The following is a 25,202-nucleotide window of genomic DNA, read 5'->3' on the forward strand; positions in this document are numbered from 1 at the left end:
GCCAGTCCTCTAGTCACATCAAATAGTACATCTCTCCCCCACTTCTCTGAGGGTCAGTCCTGTAGTCACATCAAATAGTACATCTCTCCCCCTGTACACATTCTCTGAGGGTCAGTCCTGTAGTCACATCAAATAGTACATCTCTCCCCCACTTCTCTGAGGGTCAGTCCTGTAGTCACATCAAATAGTACATCTCTCCCCCACTTCTCTGAGGGTCAGTCCTGTAGTCACATCAAATAGTACATCTCTCCCCACTTCTCTGAGGGCTCAGTCCTCTAGTCACATCAAATAGTACATCTCTCCCCCACTTCTCTGAGGGCCAGTCCTCTAGTCACATCAAATAGTACATCTCTCCCCCACTTCTCTGAGGGTCAGTCCTCTAGTCACATCAAATAGTACATCTCTCCCCCACTTCTCTGAGGGTCTCCTCACATCAAATGACATCTCTCCCCCACTTCTCTGGGGTCAGTCCTCTAGTCACATCAAATAGTACATCTCTCCCCCACTTCTCTGAGGGTCAGTCCTCTAGTCACATCAAATAGTACATCTCTCCCCCACTTCTCTGAGGGTCAGTCCTCTAGTCACATCAAATAGTACATCTCTCCCCCACTTCTCTGAGGGTCAGTCCTCTAGTCACATCAAATAGTACATCTCTCCCCCACTTCTCTGAGGGCCAGTCCTGTAGTCACATCAAATAGTACATCTCTCACCCACTTCTCTGAGGGTCAGTCCTGTAGTCACATCAAATAGTACATCTCTCCCCCACTGCACCTTTTCTCAGTTTATTCTATAGTAGTTGAATGTGAATAACGGCTGTCTAAATTAGCACAGAGTTAGTGAAACCCGCCACCTTGACTTGCCTGTGTACATAAGCGGTAGTTTATTATGTAACTTGTGTTCGGAGACTGTTGTGGTTCTAGTGTGGAATGGGGAAATTGAGTGCCTGCTTATTTTTGAAGTGTATTTATTTTATTTATCCTTATTTTGTTATAAGCTATTTGCCTATCAAGGCTTAGTCATGGTGGCGGGCTTCATGCCAAGATGTTGGCTTTTTGTTGATACACGGCTGAGAGGACTTTCCTATGCTAATGTAAAGGGACTGCCAAAGTGTAACCATCTATTTTCAGATATGCAGTAGGTTAAATAAGTTCCCCTCCACACATTGATTTTGACTTTCAAGTTGCACATTGTGAAGATAGTACACAAAATTAAATAGGCTATGGTGCACATCCTCTCATTGCTCCAAGACGTATGAGCTGATCTGGGATCTGCCCTAATAGCCCTGTACATTTCTGTGCTCTTATTAAAAATAAAAAAATTGTATGACAAATGTTGTCTTGTGAAGTATCATTTTTACACCAGAAGCAGCTCAAATGCTGACTATACCTCAAATTCGAACCTTGCATTATCAACATATGTAAAAATGAAACCTCGCCATGTAATCTAGTTTACATGTAAGACTAAAACAGCAATTTTAGTCACACTGCGTAAACGAGAAACCAGAGACAATAACCATTCTAGTGGTCATTCACTGGTGTAAAAACTGCGCCAGTGGTGCGCACAGATCCTGTGTAACATCTCCCGTTCTTGCGTTTTGATGTTAATGAGTTACGTCTACTGTGAGTCCAGTCAGATTAATATAATAGTTCGTTTTAAAACGTTTACATGTTCTGCAAGAACGATTTTCCTAATCATGTTTGCATGGACGCATCTGAAATCAGGCTACCCGATGGGACTTTAATAAATTCAAAAAATTGCCAATAAACGTTCTACCACCGAAATCATGTTATTTTTGCCAAGTCTATTTGATTCAGAGTTGGGACATAAAGTTTGTATGTGAACTATTTGTAAATTGCATACTTTGTAAATTGCATAATTCCAGAGTCACTCGCGCATAAGAGGCGGTGCTAGCACATGCGCAGATCAGATACTCCGTATGCTTCTATTTTGAATTTACGACGATTAACATAAACAGATTAAAGTGTTTACTTGACTATTGCCGTACTCGGCCAACTGCCATAATCCGTATAATATCGAATTATAAATGCGCATGTAAACGTACTCACTAGTGACACCTTCAAATACAGTCAATGGCAGGGTCATCACGAGTTGCCACAGCCACAAAGTCATAATTATGGCTAAACCCCGCCTATTTCTACAATTTATCTTCTTAAAACCAGATGTTAAACCCAAACAGCACTGCTAACCTTTTCATGCCTCACATTTTAATTAAGACCAAAAACAAATTGTTGTTTTCATGAATTTTTAATTAAGATCTACACAATTTTGACTTTGTGGCTGTGATAACTAGTGACAACCCAATGTCAGTGACAAGTTCTTTAGCACAGCTTTCAATTACTGCATCTTATACATGTACTACATTGCAGATAGATATTTAGGAAACGGGACGCATCTAACGCAGCATCGTGCATATGCGAATCATCCACCTGCTACAGGTAATCTACATATATTCAATCGCTGTTTCTCTGACATACCATCCGGCATATTGTTGGTAGTAGTCGATGTTAGCCTACAGACTACGATATGGGATACATCACATCCTCGCAGAAACCGATGTTCGTATCACTAACTGGACCAGTAGTGACGATATCTATGTCTGAATTTGACAAATCCAACATTTGGAAATCAAGTTCATTTTCATGTGTTTGCTCCGGTGGTTTGTGCTTCTTACGTTTTTTTCAGGAATATGGCACCAGGACCAGGTTTCAGTGATGAAAAGAACGAGACATTGTGCGAGAGGTACAGTAACATCTAATAAGTAATGGTTGGATCACGTCATTGTCTATAACTATATCATCAAAGTGATTTGATTCGTGTTGTCGTCTGAAAATTAAATGAATTCAACGTCAACATGACAAATAACACCCGGATAAAGCTTTTACTTTTGTACTGTACATTTTTACATTGACTTGTGTACTGTACATTTTACATTGACTTGTGTACTGTCCATTTTACATTAACTTTTGACAGTAGGCTAACCACTCCCTTTAATCAGTGGACTATATTTGAGGTAATCCGTAAAAGCAGGAAACAGCAGAGAGGTGTGTCATCCAGAGAAATGGACTTCCTGCACAGAAGCACGTATCATTGAGCATTACATTACACCCTACAAGCATAAAGGAAAATGACTCACAACCAGGCGATTATATCCTATTGCCAAACAGTAATACGAAGACAATGTTGAACATGTCGAAACCAAAACCAAATATGCTTCATGAACACGGACCCAGAAGTTTAGGAGGTCGTCCAATAATAGACTGGTCTTCCCTAAATGTCCTTGTATGATTGATTTTCTTAGTGAAAGTACTGTCTATGTGCATAACCCCCACCTGGATGGGATGAAAGATGACGTTCTCTACCACTTTAACCTGGGGACCTCCACACACAACCTGCCTGCCATGTTTGGCGATGTCAAAGTAAGATTACTGATTGATTCATTAGGCTACTAGCTAGATTGCGTCAGTAAATGGACATTCATAACATCTTATTTCCTGCATTCAATAAGGTCAGCTTTTCTGTATTCCTCACACATTGGGCTGGTTTACCAGATACACATTAAGTTTAGTCCTGGACTAAAAAACCCTTTCAATGGACGTTCACCAAAGACCATGGTGTTTTAATCCAGGACTAGGTTTATTGTATTGTTGTCTCTACCTTCTTGTCCTTTGTGCTGTTGTCTGTGCTCAATAATTGTTTGAACCATGTTTTGTGCTGCTACCATGTTGTTACCATGTTGTTGTCATGTTGTGTTGCTACCATGTTGTTACCACGTTGTTGTCATGTTGTGTTGCTACCATGTTGTTGTCATGTTGTGTTGCTACCATGTTGTTGTCATGTTGTGTTGCTACCATGCTGTGTTGTCATGTGTTGCTGCCTTGCTATGTTGTTGTCTTAGATTTCTCCTTATGTAGTGTCTCTCTTGTCGTGATGTGTGTTTTGTCCTATATTTTAATTTCTAATCCAAGCCCCATTTCCCACAGGAGGCCTTTTGGTAGGCCGTCATTCTAAATAATCATTTGTTCTTAACACACCTGCCCAGTTAAATAACGGTTAAATAAAATAAAAAATAGAGTAGGAATAATCTGTGTTCAGGAAAGCAGTCCTGCATTTCTATTGATGTTTTGTATTCCTTCCCAGGACGTTAACATTTACGTCGTCTGTTCTTATGTTCATGTCTCAGTTTGTGTGTGTTGGGGGCAGTCCCTGGAGAATGAAGTCCTTCATAGAGTACATTGCTGGAGAGCTGAGTCTGGAGGACCCCAAGGCTGAGTACCCCAACATCTGTGCAGGAACTGACCGCTATGCCATGTACAAGATTGGCCCTGTGTTGTCCGTCAGCGTAAGTGAAGAAATACAATACCACTAGCCATTTCAAACACTTGTAGTTTATTATAGTGTCACTAGATGTTAGTAGGTTTAACACAGGTTTCAATCACTTGTAGTTTATTATAGTGTCACTAGATGTTAGTAGGTTTAACACAGGTTTCAATCACTTGTAGTTTATTATAGAGTCACTAGATGTTAGTAGGTTTAACACAGGTTTCAATCACTTGTAGTTTATTATAGTGTCACTAGATGTTAGTAGGTTTAACACAGGTTTCAATCACTTGTAGTTTATTATAGTGTCACTAGATGTTAGTAGGTTTAACACAGGTTTATTATAGTGTCAATCACTTTCAATCACTTGTAGTTTATTATAGTGTCACTAGATGTTAGTAGGTTTAACACAGTTTCAATCACTAGTTTATTATAGTGTCACTAGATGTTAGTAGGTTTAACACAGGTTTCAATCACTTGTAGTTTATTATAGTGTCACTAGATGTTAGTAGGTTTAACACAGGTTTCAATCACTTGTAGTTTATTATAGTGTCACTAGATGTTAGTAGGTTTAACACAGGTTTCAATCACTTGTAGTTTATTAGAGTCACTAGATGTTAGTAGGTTTAACACAGGTTTCAATCACTTGTAGTTTATTATAGTGTCACTAGATGTTAGTAGGTTTAACACAGGTTTCAATCACTTGTAGTTTATTAGAGTCACTAGATGTTAGTAGGTTTAACACAGGTTTCAATCACTTGTAGTTTATTAGAGTCACTAGATGTTAGTAGGTTTAACATGAGTTGTATCTCAAATGGTACTCTATATTAAACTACTTTGGACAAGGGCTCTGGACAAAGGCCGTCTCTAGGTAATATGCTGCAATTTGGGACGCACTCACAATGTTGCACCTTTGGGTGGAATTGTAATCCATATCCTGGGTTTGAAAGGTAATATAAAGTAATAGATAAGGTTTCTTTGTAAAATAAATGAACATGTTAGTGTAGCAAAGGTAATATAAAGTAATAGATAAGGTTTCTTTGTAAAATAAATGAACATGTTAGTGTAGCAGTGTGTTCTGCCGAACAGACTGAATTGAGTGGCTTAATCAGTGTCGTCCTTCTAACTCAACCGCGTTGCCATGAACTAGTGCAGACGAGGTCGCCACGCTATCTGACGTGAGACTGTGGTGGTGGAATGTGCTACATCTATGACATCACGTGTCTCTCTCTCTCTCTTTGTTTTTCAGCATGGCATGGGTATCCCTTCCATCGCCATCATGTTACACGAGCTCATCAAGCTCCTCTACCATGCTCGCTGCACTGATGTTACCATCTTTCGCATTGGGACCTCCGGTGGATTAGGTAGGCCTAGAGAGTTTGTTTAGACGTTTTCTGTCTGGTTGTACTTCTCATGTGCTTTGGATATGATTGAATTCCTTTCTGATTAACCACAACACATCTGAATCCCACTGTAGTCAAACTAGTAATAACGCTAATATGGGGTGTTTCAATCAATCAATCAATCAATCAATTAAAGTCCTTTGATTAATCTAAATATGTGTTCCAAACGGCACCCTATTCCCTATATATGTATATATTTTTCTTTAACCTTTAACCAGGCAAGTCAGTTAAGAACAAATTCTTATTTACAATCACGGCCCTATGGGACTCCCAATCACGGCCCTATGGGACCCCCAATCACGGCCCTATGGGACTCCCAATCACGGCCCTATGGGACTCCCAATCACGGCCCTATGGGACTCCCAATCACGGCCCTATGGGACTCCCAATCACGGCCCTATGGGCCTCCCAATCACGGCCCTGTGGGACTCCCAATCACGGCCCTGTGGGACTCCCAATCACGGCCCTATGGGACTCCCAATCACGGCCCTATGGGACTCCCAATCACGGCCCTATGGGACTCCCAATCACGGCCCTATGGGACTCCCAATCACGGCCCTATGGGCCTCCCAATCACGGCCCTGTGGGACTCCCAATCACGGCCTTATGGGACTCCCAATCACAGCCAGATATGATGCAGCCTGGATTCAAACCAGGGATTGCAGTGATGCCGCTTGCACTGAGATGCAGTGCCTTAGACCGCTGTGCCACTCGGGAGCTCAAAAGTATGGCCCAAAAGTAGTGTACTTTTATAGGGAAAAGGGTGCCATTTGGAACACAGGCCTATAAACAAGCCATATTTGCTGTACATTGTCTATCCACTCTGTTCCCCTTTCTCTCCCCAGGCCTTGAGCCTGGCACGGTTGTTGTCACCAAGCAGTCAGTAGACGCCACCTTCCTGCCCAGGTTGGAGCAGGTCATCCTGGGGAATACTGTGGTACGCAGCACGGACCTGGACCAAGGTCTGGCTGAAGAGCTGCTCCAGTGTAGCAAGGACCTGGGTCAATTTGAGACGGTCATCGGAAACACTATGTGCACAATGGATTTCTATGAAGGTGTCGGTTATTATACGCTACTTCACTTTTCTGCTTGTTGTCTCCGAATCTGTCTTTTAAAAAAAATGTTATGCTGTGTTAACTTGATACCTGATCTGTCTGTGCCCCTGTCAACTCCATTGCTGTCATTGTAAAGCCCAACATGTTAGGCATGACAGTGAGTGAGTTGGCATGATGGCATTAACAGACTGGCACTCAGGTTATATGGATGTGCCCTACTAGAGTTACTGTGTGTATCTAGCTGGTATTTTGTGTGTCCAGGACAAGCGCGTCTGGATGGGGCCTTCTGCTCCTACACAGAGAAGGATAAACAGGACTACCTGACCAAGGCCTATGAGTCTGGGGTTCGGAACATCGAGATGGAGTCTTCTGTGTTCGCTGCCATGTGTAAACTCAGCGGTCTGAAAGGTACCCCACGGGTGTAGTTGTAGCTCTCCATGATGACAGTACCGGCCGTATTACCAGTGTTGTTCGCAGACATAAAGCTTTTTTTTTAAATAAAGAAACAAAACCTTTGACTTTATATGCGTTAAAGATTAAATAAAGATGCATATGTATTTGAATAGATGTATTAAATATGTGTTTTTACATCATATTCATTCCCTTGAAGGTCCTAATGTTGAACCTTTTGGTAGGATCAAAGTTCTGTATTGTGTTGCTGGTAGATAAATAAGGTGGTCCTTGATCTGTTTGTGTTGTCGTGCCAACTCTCTGTCTCATGTTCGAGGAGTTGGCATGATACTGTAGCAGACTGGCACTCAGGACTAGTAAATAATCCATCTCTGTCCTCTGTCACTGTGTCCCTCTGAAGCGGCCGTGGTGTGTGTGACGCTATTGGACCGTCAGAAAGGTGACCAGCTGATCAGCTCTCATGAAGTTCTCCACAGCTACCAACAACGTCCTCAGATACTGGTCGGTCACCTGATCAAGAAGATGCTCCAAACCTCAGCCTCAGCCTCAGCCTCAGTTCTTGACAAAAAAACGTTGCTCCAGGCACCGACTACATAACCCATTCAAAGGCAGGTTTGTCTTGCCCTTTCACCATCTGAATGGCTCACATAGACAATCCATGTCTCTATTGTCACAAGGCTTAAAAACCCTTCTTTAACCCGTCTCCTCCACTTCATCTACACTGATTGAAATGGATTTAACATGTGACATCAATAAGGGATCATATATTAAGCTTAATGTTGGCTTAATGTTTTGTATACTCGGTGTAAGTGTAATTTAGGGCAGCACTGATTCACAGTCATTCATTCCATATAGCCTGGCTGCTTTCACTATGGATTTTCGCAATCATTCTCAATAGCATTCGTTGACCGTATAGAAGCCAATATATATCTATATCTATCATATCTATTGTTTCTGGATTGTAGCTAAGTGTAACCAAATTAGTCATGAGAAACATCAAACACACCTCTTACCTGACACTACCTCTTTTTTATACCAAATAAACCAATGCTGAGCAAAGTAAAGTAGCTTGTTCCATAAGTTGTTGCTTTGTGTAACATTAGAAAATATATTATACACAGTTTGTTTTTTAACCCCAAGCCTTTAAGATGAAATGTTTTGTTTTAATTCACCAGTATGTATATTTTAGTTTTATATGCTGTAGCTATGGTAACGAGCAAGTTATGAATATTAAAGATAAGACTTCTCTGCACCTCTTTAGCTACTTTGAAGACTTATCAACACTGCATTGTACTGTACTATCAAATGTTGCTCTGAAACCATAATCATACATTCAATGTGTCGTCCTGTTACTGAGAAAATATGTAACTGAGTGCTTCTAATGTCACCTAATGAGTAATAAAACCACAAATACTGTAAATATTTCAGTGTGATTCAAATGGGTTTATGTCATCAACCTTAGGAAGCAGCTAATGGGGATCCTTAGTAAGTACAGATACAGAAGCCGTCCCTGTACGGGAGGTTTCCTGGACACAGATTAAACCTGGACCTGGACTTAAAAGCAAGATCAGTGTAGACTCTCCATGGAAACTATCTTTATAGTCCAGGACTATCTGTGTCCGGGAAACTGGCCCACAGTGTCGGGCAGGCCTTGGATTTTCTGTCATGCATATTTCAGTTGATTGACTCTTGCGCCTAGCAGCATTGCCTTGTCTCATTGATAAATGCACTAATTCTCTATACCAACATTGTGATGATGCTCCATGTTTCCCCTTTTTGGCTGTGTCTGAAGCCATTCACAAGGTCTGGTAGCCTATAGCATACGTGAGCTAGGGGCGCGTTCAAGTGGGACCTGTGAATATGTTTAGGTCATTAATGTGTTCCATAGGTTTATATACTGTAATATACACTATATATACAAAAGTATGTGGACAGCCCATCAAATTAGTGGATTCGGCTATTTCAGCCACACCTGTTGCTGACAGGTGTATAAAATTGAGCACACCGCCATGCAATCTCCATAGACAAACATTGGCTGTAGAATGGCCTTACTGAAGAGCTCAGTGACTTTCAATGTGGCACCGTCATAAGATGCCACCTTTCCAGCAAGTCAGTTTGTCAAATTGTTGCCCTGCTAGAGCTGCCCTGATAGAGCTAGCCTGGTCAACTGTTCAGTAAGTGCTGTTATTATGAATTGGAAACGTCTAGAAGCAACAACGGCTCAGCCGCGAAGTGGTAGGACACATGAGCGCACGCACGGGACCGCCAAGTGCTGAAGCACGTGGAGCGTAAACATTCTCTGTCTTTGGTTGCAACACTCACTATCAAATTCAAACTGCCTCTGGAAGCACAATCAGGACTGTTCATCGGGAGCTTCATGAAATGGGTTTCCATGGCCGAGCAGCCACACACAAGCCTAAGATTACCATGTGTAATGCACAACCTCACTAATGTCCTTGTGGCTAAATGGAAGCAAGACCCCACAGCAATGTTCCAACATCTAGTGGAAATTCTTCCCAGAAGAGTGGAGGCTGTTATTGCAGCAACGGGGGACCAACTCCATATTAATGTCCATGATTTTGGAATGAGATGTTCAATGAGCAGGTGTCAGCACACTTTTGGTAAAGTTGTGTATTTGTAAGTATTTAAACATTTCAAATATAATACTTTGTTCGTTTTTCCTCAAAATGTACCTCTGTAACATTTTTACTGCAGGCTATTCCTCCGGTACCGCCAGGCATATTCTACTGCTGTGGATGGAATGTCTGATCTCGACGAGAGATGCGCGTCAAAGGACGGAGGGTGGCCAAGCAATCTGCTCATGCGCAGAGACGCTCATAATTCAACCGCTCCCATCTTCCAGCTCGCTCCGCACCTCTCATCCTGATCTCAGCCCCCGGTCTGGTCTTTTTCGCTGACACAGTGCCTTAAACAATATTTTCGCCCTTCAGACCATAGCCGCAAAACACCCGCAGACAGCCATGGCCAAAACTGCAATTGGTAAGGATGCGAGTAAGATTTTTCAGCATGGATTATTGTTAGAGTTTGTTATAGGGATGGAGGCTGAGATCTGCGCGGACACCTGCATCGTCCTCATTATTTTATTACAGTATATGGGCCCGTAGGGACGGCAGCCAAAAACTGCTCTTCTAGATTGGACATTTTATGAATGTTACGATTTTATATCAAGTGTAAGATTTATTTTGTTTAATATGTTGGCGCGATAGTTATTTTCTTATGTATAGCGGTTTTATTTACAACGCTGCACCTACTGCTGGTGATACGGCGGCGGCTCTAGTAGAACCATAATGCAGAGAGACCCCACCCAATACTCCGGTCTGACTACCATTTCAACTCAGTTTGACAGGCTGAGATATAATTTATTTTTTCATTTATGTACTTTTATGAGTATACTCATATAACGGTTATATCGCTTGTTTGAGTTCGAATATGATAGAGAATCAATTTTAGGTGAATGAAAGGGGCGTGCTGACAATGCATTGAATTCGGTGGTTCATTTGTTGGGCTACAATAGTTAGTCATGTTTTTGTTACCGTCTGATATGTATATAGGATCATTTGGCAGTTTTGTGTGTTTTAATTCAATTACAGTAAATGTGGTTTACATTTAATATATTAAACAAAAAGTATAAATGAATAAGGGCCTTGTCATCAATATCAGCCATGATATGCCAATGCTAAACAATAAGGCCTAGAGTATATTGTTTTAGTGGAGGATTCTACACTGAATTAAACTGTTCTATGTCAATATAACACACAGTAAGGCCTAGAGTATATTGTTTTAGTGGAGGATTCTACACTGAATTAAACTGTTCTATGTCAATATAACACACAGTAAGGCCTAGAGTATTTTGTTTTAGTGGAGGATTCTACACAATAAAGGGGGAGAGAAAACTATTTGTTGCTTTATCTCTTGTTTGACATTTTTCTGAGTTGTTTCTTAGTGGATCTGTAAAAGTGATTGATTATCCAAAAGAGTTGATTCTCTTTTCTGTCTAGTCTGACAATAGAATTAGCCAACACTTAAAAGGCATAGGCCTACTTCCTGTTCTCTGATCTCTGTTTTACCTAGAAATATTTGCTCTTGGGCTTCCATAGTGCCGGAATGTATTCTATGTTCAGTAGGGCCTATATTCTATCATGGAATGGAAATGGTTCCATGCAGTTCCATTGGATCTTAGTGATTCTGATGACATGTGGCAGCAGGCTGTGTTGAGCAGTGGGCCATGGCACGCAGGTGTAGCAGGCCGCCAGACAGCAGGCTGTGTTGAGCAGTGAGCCATGGCACGCAGGTGTAGCAGGCCGCCAGACAGCAGGCTGTGTTGAGCAGTGGGCCATGGCACGCAGGTGTAGCAGGCCGCCAGACAGCAGGCTGTGTTGAGCAGTGAGCCATGGCACGCAGGTGTAGCAGGCCGCCAGACAGCAGGCTGTGTTGAGCAGTGGGCCATGGCACGCAGGTGTAGCAGGCCGCCAGACAGCAGACTGTGTTGAGCAGTGGGCCATGGCACGCAGGTGTAGCAGGCCGCCAGACAGCAGGCTGTGTTGAGCAGTGAGCCATGGCACGCCTTGTATAGCAGGCCGCCAGACAGCAGGCTGGGATAGTGGCCAGCCCTGCAGCAATGGGCCGCTCCACACGCTGCTGGCCTTTGCAGTAGTTGGCTAATCAGTATTGACAATCTGCAATCTTCTTCGGACAGAGCTCTCTCTCTCGCTCTCTGACGCTGTACCTTAGTGGAGTCAGAGCTACTAGAACCTAATACAGTAGGGTGATAGTAATACACTAGGTATTTATTTTTGTGTTGGTATTGAGGTAGAGACTTCGTGTGTGCCATATGGGGCCCTGATCCAAAGGGTGCCATTTTGAATTTGGACAGAGCCTGTCTCTTCTAAATCCCTCTGTCACTATTGAAGTGATGACTTCCTCGTAATAACGACAATTTAAACACTATTAAGATAGAGTGGCATCTAGCCTTTAGCTAATGTCCATTAGCTTACTGTTGTCAGATCATGATAGAATTCATTAATAGAGCTCAAGTTCAACAGAAAATCATGATCAGTTATGGGCTGCTCTGGCAAGGCGTTTTATTATTTTATTTAACCAGGCAAGACAGTTAAGAACAAACTCTTATTTACAATGACGGCCTAGGAACAGTGGGTTAACTTCCTTGTTCAGGTGCAAAACCACAGATTTTTACATTGTCAGCTTGGGGATTTGATCTAGCAACCTTTCAGGTTACTAGCTCAATGCTCTAACCACGAGGCTACCTGCCGCCCCAACCACTACCCACTAGACTACCTACCTGCAGCCCCAACCACTACCCACTAGGCTACCTACCTGCAGCCCCAACCACTACCCACTAGGCTACCTACCTGCAGCCCCAACCACTACCCACTAGGCTACCTACCTGCAGCCCCAACCACTACCCACTAGGCTACCTACCTGCCGCCCCAACCACTACCCACTAGGCTACCTACCTGCAGCCCCAACCACTACCCACTAGGCTACCTACCTGCCGCCCCAACCACTACCCACTAGGCTACCTACCTGCCGCCCCAACCAACCACTACCCACTAGCTACCCCACCTACCTACCTGCCGCCCCAACCACTACCCACTAGGCTACCTACCTGCAGCCCCAACCACTACCCACTAGGCTACCTACCTGCAGCCCCAACCACTACCCACTAGGCTACCTACCTGCAGCCCCAACCACTACCCACTAGGCTACCTACCTGCAGCCCCAACCACTACCCACTAGGCTACCTACCTGCAGCCCCAACCACTACCCACTAGGCTACCTACCTGCCGCCCCAACCACTACCCACTAGACTACCTACCTGCAGCCCCAACCACTACCCACTAGACTACCTACCTGCCGCCCCAACCACTACCCACTAGGCTACCTACCTGCCGCCCCAACCACTACCCACTAGGCTACCTGCCGCCCCAACCACTACCCACTAGGCTACCTACCTGCCGCCCCAACCACTACCCACTAGACTACCTACCTGCAGCCCCAACCACTACCCACTAGGCTACCTACCTGCAGCCCCAACCACTACCCACTAGGCTACCTACCTGCAGCCCCACAACCACTACCCACTAGGCTACCTACCTGCAGCCCCAACCACTACCCACTAGACTACCTACCTGCCGCCCCAACCACTACCCACTAGGCTACCTACCTGCCGCCCCAACCACTACCCACTAGGCTACCTACCTGCCGCCCCAACCACTACCCACTAGGCTACCTACCTGCCGCCCCAACCACTACCCACTAGGCTACCTACCTGCAGCTCCAACCACTACCCACTGTTGGCTACCTACCTGGCCACTACCCACTAGGCTTTGACCTACCTGTCAGCCCCAACCACTGACTAGGCTACCTACCTGGGCCGCCCCAACCACTACCCACTAGGCTACCTACCTGCAGCCCCAACCACTACCCACTAGACTACCTACCTGCCCTACCTGCCCCAACCACTACCCACTAGACTACCTACCTGCAGCCCCAACCACTACCCACTAGATTACCTACCACTAATAAAAACCTGCAGCCCCAACCACTACCCACTAGGCTACCTACCTGCAGCCCCAACCACTAACTAGGCTACCTACCTACTGTTCCCCACTAACCACTACCCACTAGGCTACCTACCTGCAGCCCCAACCACTACCCACTAGGCTACCTACCTGCAGCCCCAACCACTACCCACTAGGCTACCTACCTGCAGCCCCAACCACTACCCACTAGGCTACCTACCTGCAGCCCCAACCACTACCCACTAGGCTACCTACCTGCAGCCCCAACCACTACCCACTAGGCTTATTTCATCCTGCAGCCCCATGTCACTACAATGTGAAAACCACTAAAAACTACCTACCTGCCGCCCCAACCACTCCCACTAGGCTACCTACCTGCAGCCCCAACCACTACCCACTAGAAATCTACCTGCAGCCCCAACCACCCAGAATGTTCTCACTGGGCTACCTATACTGCAGCTCCAACCACTACCCACTAGGCTACCTACCTGCCAGTTTAATAGTCATGAAGCAAGCCTGTATGAATGTTCTCTATGGGCGCTCTGGCCCGCAGGTTTATACTGAGTGTGAAGCAAAAGCCTGTATGAATGTTCTCTATGGGCCGCTCTGGCCCCACAAGGCTTTATACTGTCAGTGTGAAGCAAGCCTGTATGAATGTTCTCTATGGGCCGCTCTGGCCCGCACAGAGGATACTGTCAGTGTGAAGGCAAGCCTGTATGAATGTTCTCTATGGGCCGCTCTGGCCGAACACATAGAACTTTATACTGTCAGTGTGAAGCAAGCCTGTATGAATGTTCTCTATGGGTCCCCTTAGTAGCTCTGGCCCGCACAAGGCTTTATACTGTCAGTGTGAAGCAAGCCTGTATGAATGTTCTCTATGGGCCGCTCTGGCCCGCACAAGGCTTTATACTGTCAGTGTGAAGCAAGCCTGTATGAATGTTCTCTATGGGCCGCTCTGGCCCGCACAAGGCTTTATACTGTCAGTGAGAAGCAAGCCTGTATGAATGTTCTCTATGGGCCGCTCTGGCCCGCACAAGGCCAATACTGTCAGTGAAGCAAGCCTGTATGAATGTTCTCTATGGGCCTGGCCCGACAAAGAAACACGCTTTATACTGTCAGTGAGAAGCAAGCCTGTATGAATGTTCTCTATGGGCCGCTCTGGCCCGCACAAGGCTTTATACGGTCAGTGAGAAGCAAGCCTGTATGAATGTTCTCTATGGGCCGCTCTGGCCCGCACAAGGCTTTATACTGTCAGTGTGAAGCAAGCCTGTATGAATGTTCTCTATGGGCCGCTCTGGCCCGTACAAGGCTTTATACTGTCAGTGTGAAGCAAGCCTGTATGAATGTTCTCTATGGGCAACTCTGGCTCAAACAAGGCTTTATACTGTCAGTGTGAAGCAAGCCTGTATGAATGATCTTTATTCCACAGTCAATAAACAGCATAATGACAATGTTATCTCCTATAGGTGCCATTCCATAGTCGCCTAGCTAGCGGATGGCGAGCAGTTCACGGTTACCCACATCATGGAATGGCCAGGACATAAGGATGAACATCGTCAGACTGGAAAACTCCACGTCTGAAGCTGACAGAAGTAAGAGGATAGGAGAGCGGACGTGTTCTTTAGAGAGCTCCTGGGCACTTACACGTCTTGACAGAAGTAAGAGCTGTGAGAGGGCAGCAATCGCCGGTGAAATTAGAACCCCAAAGCATCTGAACTCCACGAGGAAGTGTCCCTAGATGAAAAGACATCCAGAAGAAATTGGCGAGACCAAACGGCAACCCGGTGCCCTGAGGACCGGAGGAGGGTGAGTCCAGTAGAACCTGGCTCCCTGCAGAAGTGTCTGACTTTGGTTGTGTCAAAAATGGCACCCTGTTCCCTATAGTGCTTTACTTTTGCACTATATAGAGAATAGGGTGCTAAAGTACTATATAGGGAATAGGGTGCTAAAGCACTATAAATGGAATAGGGGGCCATTTTGGACTCCTCCACGTAGTTAACAGTCTGGTGTGTTTGTATTCCCTCAGCATACAGAGAGAAGATGAAGGAGCTGTCTGTCTTCTCCCTCATCTGTTCCTGCTTTTATCCAGAGGCACGCAACAAGCTGGTCGTCTGTGAGTTCGAAGGTAAGAACCAGGTCACACGAGAGGTAAGAACCAATCAGGATAGGAAAGTTACTACAGATATTGCAGGAGTTTCCTCTTGAAATCAGACATGTCTGTGGTAAGGACAGCTTAGTGGCTGATTATCTCCCAAGGGTGGGCAGGTAATACGTTTTGTGTTTTGCGTTCAGCCAGTTTGTTGCCCTGGCTCACAATTTGTTTTGAGTATTGTCTTGGCTGAGCTCGTTCCGAGGGGACGAGAGTTATAGAAGCGTACGTGAGTTTTTCAAAAACACGTGAGTTTTAGGAAACTATAAGAAAAAAAAAAAAGGAAAAAAAAGATTTTAAAATAAAAAATATAAAAAAAATAAAATATATATTTACTGTATATATATAAAATACCAGTCAGAAGTTTTACACACCTCATTCAAGGGTTTTTCAACAGGACAATGACCCAACACACCTCCAGGTAACCTCAAAGGCAAAGGGTGTCTACTTTGAAGAATCTTAAATATAAAATATATTTTGATTTATTTAACACTTTTTGGTTACTACATGATTCCATATGTATTATTTCATCATGTTGATGTCTTCTACAATGTAGAAAAGAGTAAAAATAATATAAGACCAGTCCCCAGAAGACCAGACCTCAGAAGACCAGAACCCAGAAGACCAGACCCCAGAACACAGAAGACCAGACTCCAGAAGACCAGACCCCAGAAGACCAGTACCCAGAAGACCAGAAGACCAGAACCCAGGAGACCAGAACCCAGAAGGCCAGACCCCAGAAGACCAGACCCCAGAAGACCAGACCCCAGAAGACCAGACCTCAAAATCCAGAAGATCCGACCCCAGAAGGCCAGAACCCAGAAGACCAGACCCAGAAGACCAGACCTCAAAACCCAGAAGATCCGACCCCAGAAGGCCAGAACCCAGAAGACCAGACCACAGAAAAAAATAATACATCTTTTCACTTGTTTTCAGACATGGAGGTGAAGCCAATCAACAAGCGGGCATCGGGCCAGGCCTTTGAGGTGATTCTGAAGCCCCCTTCCCCGGTGTCAGATACGGCCCACAGCATCGCTTCGCCCCCCAAGAGGGAAGTGTCCCTAGAGGACATCCAGAAGAAATTGGAGGCAGCTGAGGACCGGAGGAGGGTGCGTAGTAGAACTATAGAACTAGAATGATAAAAACAGTAGGTACTCTAAGAAAAAAGATCCCAAAAGTGTTCTTCGGCTGTCCCCTTAGTAGAACCCTTTTTGGTTCCATGGTTCTACCTGGAACCAAAATGACGGCTGTCTGATAGCAGCTTTTTTCCCTTAGAGTGTATAGAATTCTAGATCTTTGAGTAGGCAACCCCAGGGCCCTGCGTTTTGATATAATCATTAATATACATATAATTAGAATCAACAGAACAGCTGTCCCATTCAAGTTCATATTCCGTGGTGGATGGATCGGCGGCCATATTGAATGTACCAGTCAAATTACTATTGTCTGGGCCTCCCGGGTGGCGCAGTGGTCTAGGGACGCATGGCTTTCGACCTTTGTCTCTCCCGAGCCCGTACAGGAGGTGTAGCGATGAGACAAGATAGTAATTACTAACAATTGGATACCACGAAATTAAAATCAAATACAACTTGTTTTTAAATTACTATTGTCTGAGGTGCTTTGACCATTCTAGTGATTCCAACTCTATGGTGACATCCATGGTCTCTCTGTGGTCCAGTCCCAGGAGGCCCAGGTGCTGAGGGCCCTGGCAGAGAAGAGGGAGCATGAGAGGGATGTGCTGCTCAAGGCCATGGAAGAGAACAACAACTTCAGCAAAATGGCAGAGGAGAAGCTCACCATGAAGATGGAGCAAATCAAGGAGAACCGGGAGGCCCACCTGGCAGCCATGATGGAACGCCTGCAGGAGAAGGTGAGAGAAGACTGGCCAGTAGTACTGTAGAAGTAGTAATGGAATAGTAGAACCAGTAGTAGATGTAGTAGTTGTAGTAATAATGGAGTACTAGTAGTAGTATTAGTATTAGTATAAGTATTAGTATTAGTAGTAGCAGTAGTACAGTAGTAGTAGTAGTAGTAGTAGTAGTAGTAGTAGTAATGGAGTAGTAGTAGTAGTATTTGTAGTAGTAGCAGTATTAGTAGTAGTAATGGAGTAGTAGTAGTAGTAGTAGTAGTAGTAGCAGTAGAAGTAGTAGTAGTAATAATGGAGTAGTAGTAGTAGTAGTAGTAGTAGTAGTAGTAGTAGTAGTAGTATACTACTACTACTACAGTATTACTACTACTAATACTACTGCTACTACTACTACTACTACTAATACAGTCCTACTGCTACTACTATTACTAAAACTACTAGTATTACTACGACTACTACTACTGCTACTATTCTACTACTACAGTACTACTGCCACTACTAATACTAATACTAAGATTACTACTACTGCTACTACTACTACTACTAATACTACTACTAGCAGTAGTATCAATGGAGTAGCAGTAGTAGTAGTAATATTAGTATCATAATAGTGGCAGTAATACTGTAGTAGTAGTAATAATGGAGTAGTAGTAGTTGTAGTAATACTGGAGTACTAGTAGTAGTAGTAGTAGTAGCAATGGAGTAGTAGTAGTAGTAATACTGTAGTAGTAGTAGTAGTAGTTGCAGTAATGGAATAGTAGTAGTAGTAATAGTAGTAATAGTACTGTAGTAGTAGTAATTGAGTAGTACTAGTAGTAGTGGTATAAGTAGTAATAGCAGTAGTAGTAGTGTAGTAGCAGTAATAGAGTAGTAGTCATAGTAGTAGTAGTATTAGTAGTAGTAGCAATGGAGTAGTAGTAGTAGTAGTAGTAATGGAGTAGTAGCAGTAGAAGTAGTAATATTGTAGTAGTCGTAGTAGTAGTATTAGTAGTAATATCAATGGAGTAGTATTAGTAGTAATGGAGTAGTAGCAGTAGAAGTAGTAGTAGTGTAGTAGTAGTAGCAGCAGTAGTAGTACTACTGTAGTAGTAGTAACAATGGAGTAGTAGTAGTAGTAATGCAGTAGTAGCAGTAGAAGTAGTGATAGTGTAGTAGTAGCAGTAGTAGTAATACTGTAGTAGCAGTAGTACTGTAGAAGTAGTACTGGTGTAGTAGTCATGGAGTAGTAGTAGTAGTAAATCAAATCAAATTTCAAATCAAATCAAATGTATTTATATAGCCCTTCGTACATCAGCTGATATCTCAAAGTGCTGTACAGAAACCCAGCCTAAAACCCCAAACAGCAAGCAATGCAGGTGTAGAAGTAGTAGTAGTAGTAGTAGTATTAGTACTATAGTAGTAGTAGTAGTAGTAGTGGTAGTAGTAATGTAGTAGTGGTAGTAGTAGTAGTGGTAGTAGTAATGTAGTAGTAGTAGTAGTAGTAGTAGTAGTAGTAGTAGTAGTAGTAGTAGTAGGAGTGTAGTATTAATGGAGTAGTACTAGTAGAAGTAGTTATGGAGTAGTAGTAGTACTAGTAGTAGTAGTATTGTAGTATTAGTAGTAGTGTAGCAGTAGTAATAGAGTAGTAGCAGTAGTAGTAGTAGTAGTAGTAGTAATAGTAATAGTAGTAGTACTGTAGTAGTATTAATGGAGTTGTAGTAGTAGTAGTAGTAGTTGTATTGTAGTATTAGTAGTAGTGTAGCAGCAGTAGTAGTATTAGTAGTAGTAGTAGTAGTACAGTAGTAGTAGTAGTAGTAGTAATAGTAGTAGTAATAGTAATGTAGTAGTATTAATGGAGTTGTAGTGGTAGTAGTAGTAGTAGTAGCAGTAGAGACAGTCCAGTTCAGTAGCAGTGAGCTCCCTTCTCCTATTGTAGAGCGTTAGAGAGGTGAAGGTCTTCCCATCCTCATCCCATCTCTCCAGGGTCAGGAGACAGTCTGAGCACGTTGTCAGGAGAACCTCAGTAACAGGGCTGGGGCTCACTGAGGTCCATGTGTTATTGTCATGCAGAGTAAAGTTAGAGTTGATCCTGAAGCACCAGAGTCCTCTGATCCGGAATACTGAAGCCAAAGAAGTCTAAGACCTTTATCCAGGCACTGTGTAATACGGTATTCAGTATTAGCTACCAGTGGTATTACTAGTATGAATACTGTAGTAATTGTAGTACTGTATTAGTACTACTGTCGTAATAGTAATACTGTAGTAGGAGAACTGTAAATCTAGTAGTAGTAGCAGTACTGTAGTAGTTGTAGTAGTAGTAATAGTAATACTGTAGTAATACTGTTGTAGTAGTAGTAGTAGTAGTAGTACTGTAATAGTAGTAGTAGTAGCAGTACTGTAGAAGTTGTAGTAGTAGTAGTAGTCGTAATAGTAATACTATAGTAGTACTACTGTAATAGTAGTAGTAGTAGTAGTAGTGTAGTTGTAGTAGTAGTAGTATTGAAATAGTAGTAGTAGTACTGTAGAAGTAGTAATAGTACTGTAGTTGTAGTAGTAGTAGTATTGAAATAGTAGTAGTAGTACTGTAGTTGTAGTAGTAGTAGTAGTATTGAAATAGTAGTAGTAGTACTGTAGAAGTAGTAATAGTACTGTAGTTGTAGTAGTAGTAGTATTGAAATAGTAGTAGTAGTACTGTAGTTGTAGTAGTAGTAGTATTGAAATAGTAGTAGTAGTACTGTAGTTGTAGTAGTAGTAGTAGTATTGAAATAGTAGTAGTAGTACTGTAGAAGTAGTAATAGTACTGTAGTTGTAGTAGTAGTAGTATTGAAATAGTAGTAGTAGTACTGTAGTTGTAGTAGTAGTAGTATTGAAATAGTAGTAGTAGTACTGTAGAAGTAGTAATAGTACTGTAGTTGTAGTAGTAGTAGTATTGAAATAGTAGTAGTAGTACTGTAGTTGTAGTAGTAGTATTGAAATTGTAGTAGTAGAAGTAGTAGTAGTACTGCAGTAGCAGTACTAGTTATGTGGTAGTAGTAATGGTATTGTAGTAATGGTGTAGCAGGGTAGTAATGTAACAGTAATGTAAGATGGAGCAGATCAAGGAGAACCGCCAGGCCACCCTGGCAGCCATGATGGAACGCCTGCAGGAGAAGGTGTGATCTAGAATTAGAATGATAGAACTATAATGAAACTAGAGACTTCATTCTAAGAGACCACTAGGGGTGCATCCTGCCTGTGTAAGCTACAGCTCTAACTTCCTGTCCAGTGTGGATGTTAACTTCCTCCTCTCTATCTGTGGTGTCTGTGACCTGTGTTTCAGGAGAGACACGCAGCCGTGGTTCGCAGGAACAAAGAGCTGAGGGAGGAGCTGACAGCGTGAGCCCCACCTCTCCCCAACGTCCACCAATCACGTCCCTCCACCCAGCCTCACCCCTGGAAACTCCACAGCAGACAGCAAGCCCTGGAGTCCTGGAGGGTGGAGGACTTCACTACCAACACACTACACCACCCACCCTGACCCATCCATACACACATGCACACACACACACACACACACACACACACACACACACACACACACACACACACACACACACACACACACACACACACACACACACACACACACACACACACACACACACACACACACACACACACACACACACACACACACACACTCAGTATTAACAGTATTTTCCATTAGATAATTCATGAAATCATGGGTATTATTTTGTAAATAGTTCCTTTTTGTATCTATCTTGATGGGTAGGCTAGGCTGATTGAGCGCAAACAAGTGTATCAAATGCACTGTGTTGTACAATTTCAAATGTTTCTTTTGTTATCTAATTATTTATTGGTTATTGAAATTTGAATCTACAATAATTTCTTTGTGAAAGTCTTTTTTTGGTGTTGTGAGTTGGTTGTTAGCTGACGTTTGCATTGTTTTCTGATGATGTCAGTTTCTGTGTCTTTGTGAAGAATGTTAACAGGTAGTGAACTCAGACTCCTGACAGCGCATCCCATCTTATCAACACACACACACACACACACACACACACACACACACACACACACACACACACACACACACACACACACACACACACACACACACACACACACACACACACACACACACACACACACACACACACACACACACACACACACACAATTACACACATGCTGTGAACTCACATTAAAAATCTGCCAAACTCTCGGCTTAAAATGTCCACATGTCCTCAAATGATCTTGAGGTAGCTGGAACAAGAGAGGTGATTGGTCCTCTTTAACAATGTGTCTCCAGAGGGTGCAGCTGTTTATCACTTCCTCCAGACTGACCCCTGACTATATATGGCAGCCTGTTCCCTATAAAGTGCACTGCTGTTGACCAGAGTAGTGCAGAAAAAAAGGGTGTAGTGTTCCATTTGGGATGCAGGCCAGGTGATTAACTTTAGCTTTACTCGAGTCTGATATGTCCACGGAATCTGGAGACTTGAATGTTATGATGACATCATAGAGCCCCCATACATGACATCATAGAGCCCCCATACATGACATCATAGAGCCCCCATACATGACATCATAGAGCCCCCATAAATGACATCATAGAGCCACCATACATGACATCATAGAGCCACCATACATGACATCCTGGCCAGTAGAATGTTCTAAAGCCCCCTTTCCTTTATCTTGACAGACTAACACCAACACACATGTCCACTCTAAGTCTACGTGTGTGTGTGTGTGTGTGTGTGTGTGTGTGTGTGTGTGTGTGTGTGTGTGTGTGTGTGTGTGTGTGTGTGTGTGTGTGTGTGTGTGTGTGTGTGTGTGTGTGTGTGTGTGTGTGTGTGTGTGTGTGTGTTTCAAGTGAGGTGTCATATCTCTCTGGTAGTTCCATACATAGAGAATGGATACTCTACATTCAGCACACTACAATGACTCTGTTTAAATATGTCACAACTATCTGCCTGCATCCTCCACATGCTGACTACTACAGCACAAGTGTTCTCCCTCCATGTGTCTCAAGCTTCGCTGAATAAAGCTTTGGGCTTCTGTCAACATGACATGTACCATCTCATTATTTTCTGTGCTAAAGACAAGGGAACATTTAAACTGCCAAATAAATGAACAAATGACCTAAACATGTTGAGTGGTTGATGTTTTAGGAATGACTGTCCTGCTGTCGATAAGAGACGTTGAGTAGGCTACTGTAAGTGATGTCAGTAGAACAGGGGTCCCTAACTCGGTCCTGGGGACCAAACGTTCCCTTGGGGGCCCCGGGACCCAGTTTGAGAAACCCGGAAGTAGACTTTCACCCATTATTTTATTTCCTTTTCTTTTTACATGCTCCCGATTGTAGCTGGTTATTGGGACAAACAAAACAATGTAAATCACATTTGTCTTAATCTGGATTTATTGTGTTGAATGTAGAGCAACATGAGCAGAGTGGAGTTTGGATCCACATCAAGGCATCAGGGACTGTTTACAGGCTTGCTGGGTTAGGTACTGTAACCCTGGGTTACTGTTGCCCACATGGTGTGCAGCAAACCAATCAGGGAATGAGGATTAATCATTACCAGAAAATGTCAGAAAATGCCTGATAAACAGAATTCTTTAATTGTTCAAATGCATTTCTGAGCATTCTTGGAATCTCTGAAATAAGTTCAACTGCATTCTCAACTTCCTTCGCAATTTGATCTTCTACGAGTGGAGTTGTGTCGAGACAGAGCTCTTTCTTTGGATCAATGAACATCGCTGGTGGCAGACTGAGACAATCCACCTGTTTCATATAGAAGTCTAGTTCAGTAGCAGTGAGCTCCCGTCTCCTACTGTAGAGTGTTAGAGAGGTGTAGGTCTTCCCATCATCATCCCATCTCTCCAGGGTCAGGAGACAGTCTGAGCACGTTGTCAGGAGAACCTCAGTTACAGGGATGGGGCTCACTGAGGTCCATGTGTTATTGTCATGCAGAGTAAAGTTAGAGTTGATCCTGGAGCATCCGAATCCAAAAGTATTTAGATGTGGAATACCGATGCCATAGAACTGAGCGATGTCAAGAATGTTGTTCTGGGTACCGACCGGCACAGAGACCTCTATCCAGGCACTGTGTAATAAGGTATACAGTATTTGTTCCCAGAAAGGACGGTCTGAACTCTCAGCAATATACATCCACTTCCCCAGAGTCTGCAAGATGGAAAGGCAGGTAGACAATAACTGGGTCAGCTGACACAAACAACCCTGTCTCTCTAATCATTGTTGGACAGACAGACGACGGACAGACAGGCGTACGGACAGACAGACAGACAGACAGGCGTACGGACAGACAGACAGACAGACAGACAGACAGACAGACAGACAGACAGACAGACAGACAGACAGACAGACAGACAGACAGACAGACAGACAGACAGACAGACAGACAGACAGACAGACAGACAGACAGACAGACAGAGTGACAGACGGAGTGACAGACGGAGTGACGGAGTGACGGACAGACGGACAGACGGACAGACGGACAGGTAGACAGGTAGATGGACAGACAGATGGACAGTCAGGTCGACGGACAGACAGACGGACAGACAGGTAGACGGACAGACAGACAGGTAGATGGACAGACAGACAGTACAGTTCAGTAGATAGTACCTGAGTGACACTGCTCAGTTCCAGTGGTCTCAGGAGATCCTCACAGGTTAAAGGGGCCGCCTGGGAGCCACTCACTGAGAGAAGGCCCAGGACAACAGTGACACACACAGCCAGCATCATATCTGTCTCACTCTGCCTGTTGATGTTTCAGTAATGCTAATGATAGTTCCAGTCTTTATATGATCTAATGTTTGCTCTTCTCTGCCTTTCATGGTACAACAGATCAGCCAGTACAATGAGGCCGTCCTCCCATAGCTCCTCCCACTGTCCTGTTCTGCTGTCTGGGTTCACAGTTCCACCACTATTGCTTAATATAAAAAGACTCCTAATCTCGAGTGGACAGACAACATCATTTAAAATGAGTATCTGGAGCAAATAAGTAACATTTTAGTTCTGAGTTTCTGAAATTAACCTATTTTTAAACAAAACTTGAACTGAAGTGTCAACACAACATACTGACTGTAAAAACAACCTGAACTCAGGGGTCAACATAACATACTGACTGTAAAAACAACCTGAACTCAGGGATCAACATAACATACTGACTATAAAAACAACCTGAACTCAGGGGTCAACATAACATACTGACTATAAAAACAACCTGAACTCAGGGGTCAACATAACATACTGACTATAAAAACAACCTGAACTCAGGGGTCAACATAACATACTGACTATAAAAACAACCTGAACTCAGGGGTCAACCATACTGACTATAAAAACAACCTCTCAGGGATCAACATAACATACTGACTATAAAAACAACCTGAACTCAGGGGTCAACATAACAT

The 25,202-nt window shown here is 43.5% G+C and overlaps 3 protein-coding genes and 1 long non-coding RNA gene across 5 annotated transcripts; 3 read left to right on the top strand and 1 right to left on the bottom strand.

The window, feature by feature from the left end:
- The first annotated feature begins 2,197 nt into the window (after positions 1–2,197).
- upp1 (uridine phosphorylase 1) lies at positions 2,198–8,627 on the top strand. Of its 2 annotated transcripts, XM_046334983.1 has the most exons (8): positions 2,198–2,456; positions 2,704–2,760; positions 3,320–3,437; positions 4,202–4,360; positions 5,588–5,702; positions 6,587–6,796; positions 7,058–7,204; positions 7,608–8,627. In XM_046334983.1, the coding sequence occupies exons 2-8, from the start codon at positions 2,708–2,710 to the stop codon at positions 7,802–7,804; spliced, it is 999 nt and encodes a 332-aa protein (XP_046190939.1). In that variant the 5' UTR covers positions 2,198–2,456; positions 2,704–2,707; the 3' UTR covers positions 7,805–8,627. The 2 variants fall into 2 exon arrangements, with proteins under 2 accessions (XP_046190939.1, XP_046190940.1); XM_046334984.1 differs by lacking the exon at positions 3,320–3,437 and having other exon boundaries at positions 2,199–2,456.
- LOC124019597 lies at positions 4,397–5,579 on the top strand. Its single transcript, XR_006835810.1, has 3 exons — positions 4,397–4,663; positions 4,794–5,074; positions 5,130–5,579. It is a non-coding gene; the product is annotated as an uncharacterized LOC124019597 (long non-coding RNA).
- Positions 8,628–10,043: 1,416 nt separating the features above from the next.
- stmn2a (stathmin 2a) lies at positions 10,044–22,831 on the top strand. The gene is made up of 5 exons (XM_046334990.1): positions 10,044–10,207; positions 15,797–15,895; positions 16,856–17,028; positions 17,598–17,789; positions 21,085–22,831. The coding sequence occupies exons 1-5, from the start codon at positions 10,189–10,191 to the stop codon at positions 21,142–21,144; spliced, it is 543 nt and encodes a 180-aa protein (XP_046190946.1). The 5' UTR covers positions 10,044–10,188; the 3' UTR covers positions 21,145–22,831.
- A 335-nt stretch (positions 22,832–23,166) lies between these two features.
- LOC124019601 lies at positions 23,167–24,619 on the bottom strand. Its single transcript, XM_046334989.1, has 2 exons — positions 24,412–24,619; positions 23,167–23,952 (listed from the first exon to the last, which is right to left on the bottom strand). Exons 1-2 carry the CDS (start codon positions 24,529–24,531, stop codon positions 23,344–23,346), a joined length of 729 nt encoding a protein of 242 aa, XP_046190945.1. The 5' UTR covers positions 24,532–24,619; the 3' UTR covers positions 23,167–23,343.
- Between the last annotated feature and the right edge of the window lie 583 nt (positions 24,620–25,202).

This window comes from Oncorhynchus gorbuscha, unplaced genomic scaffold, assembly GCF_021184085.1.
Source record: "Oncorhynchus gorbuscha isolate QuinsamMale2020 ecotype Even-year unplaced genomic scaffold, OgorEven_v1.0 Un_scaffold_634, whole genome shotgun sequence".
Lineage (NCBI taxonomy): Eukaryota > Metazoa > Chordata > Actinopteri > Salmoniformes > Salmonidae > Oncorhynchus > Oncorhynchus gorbuscha.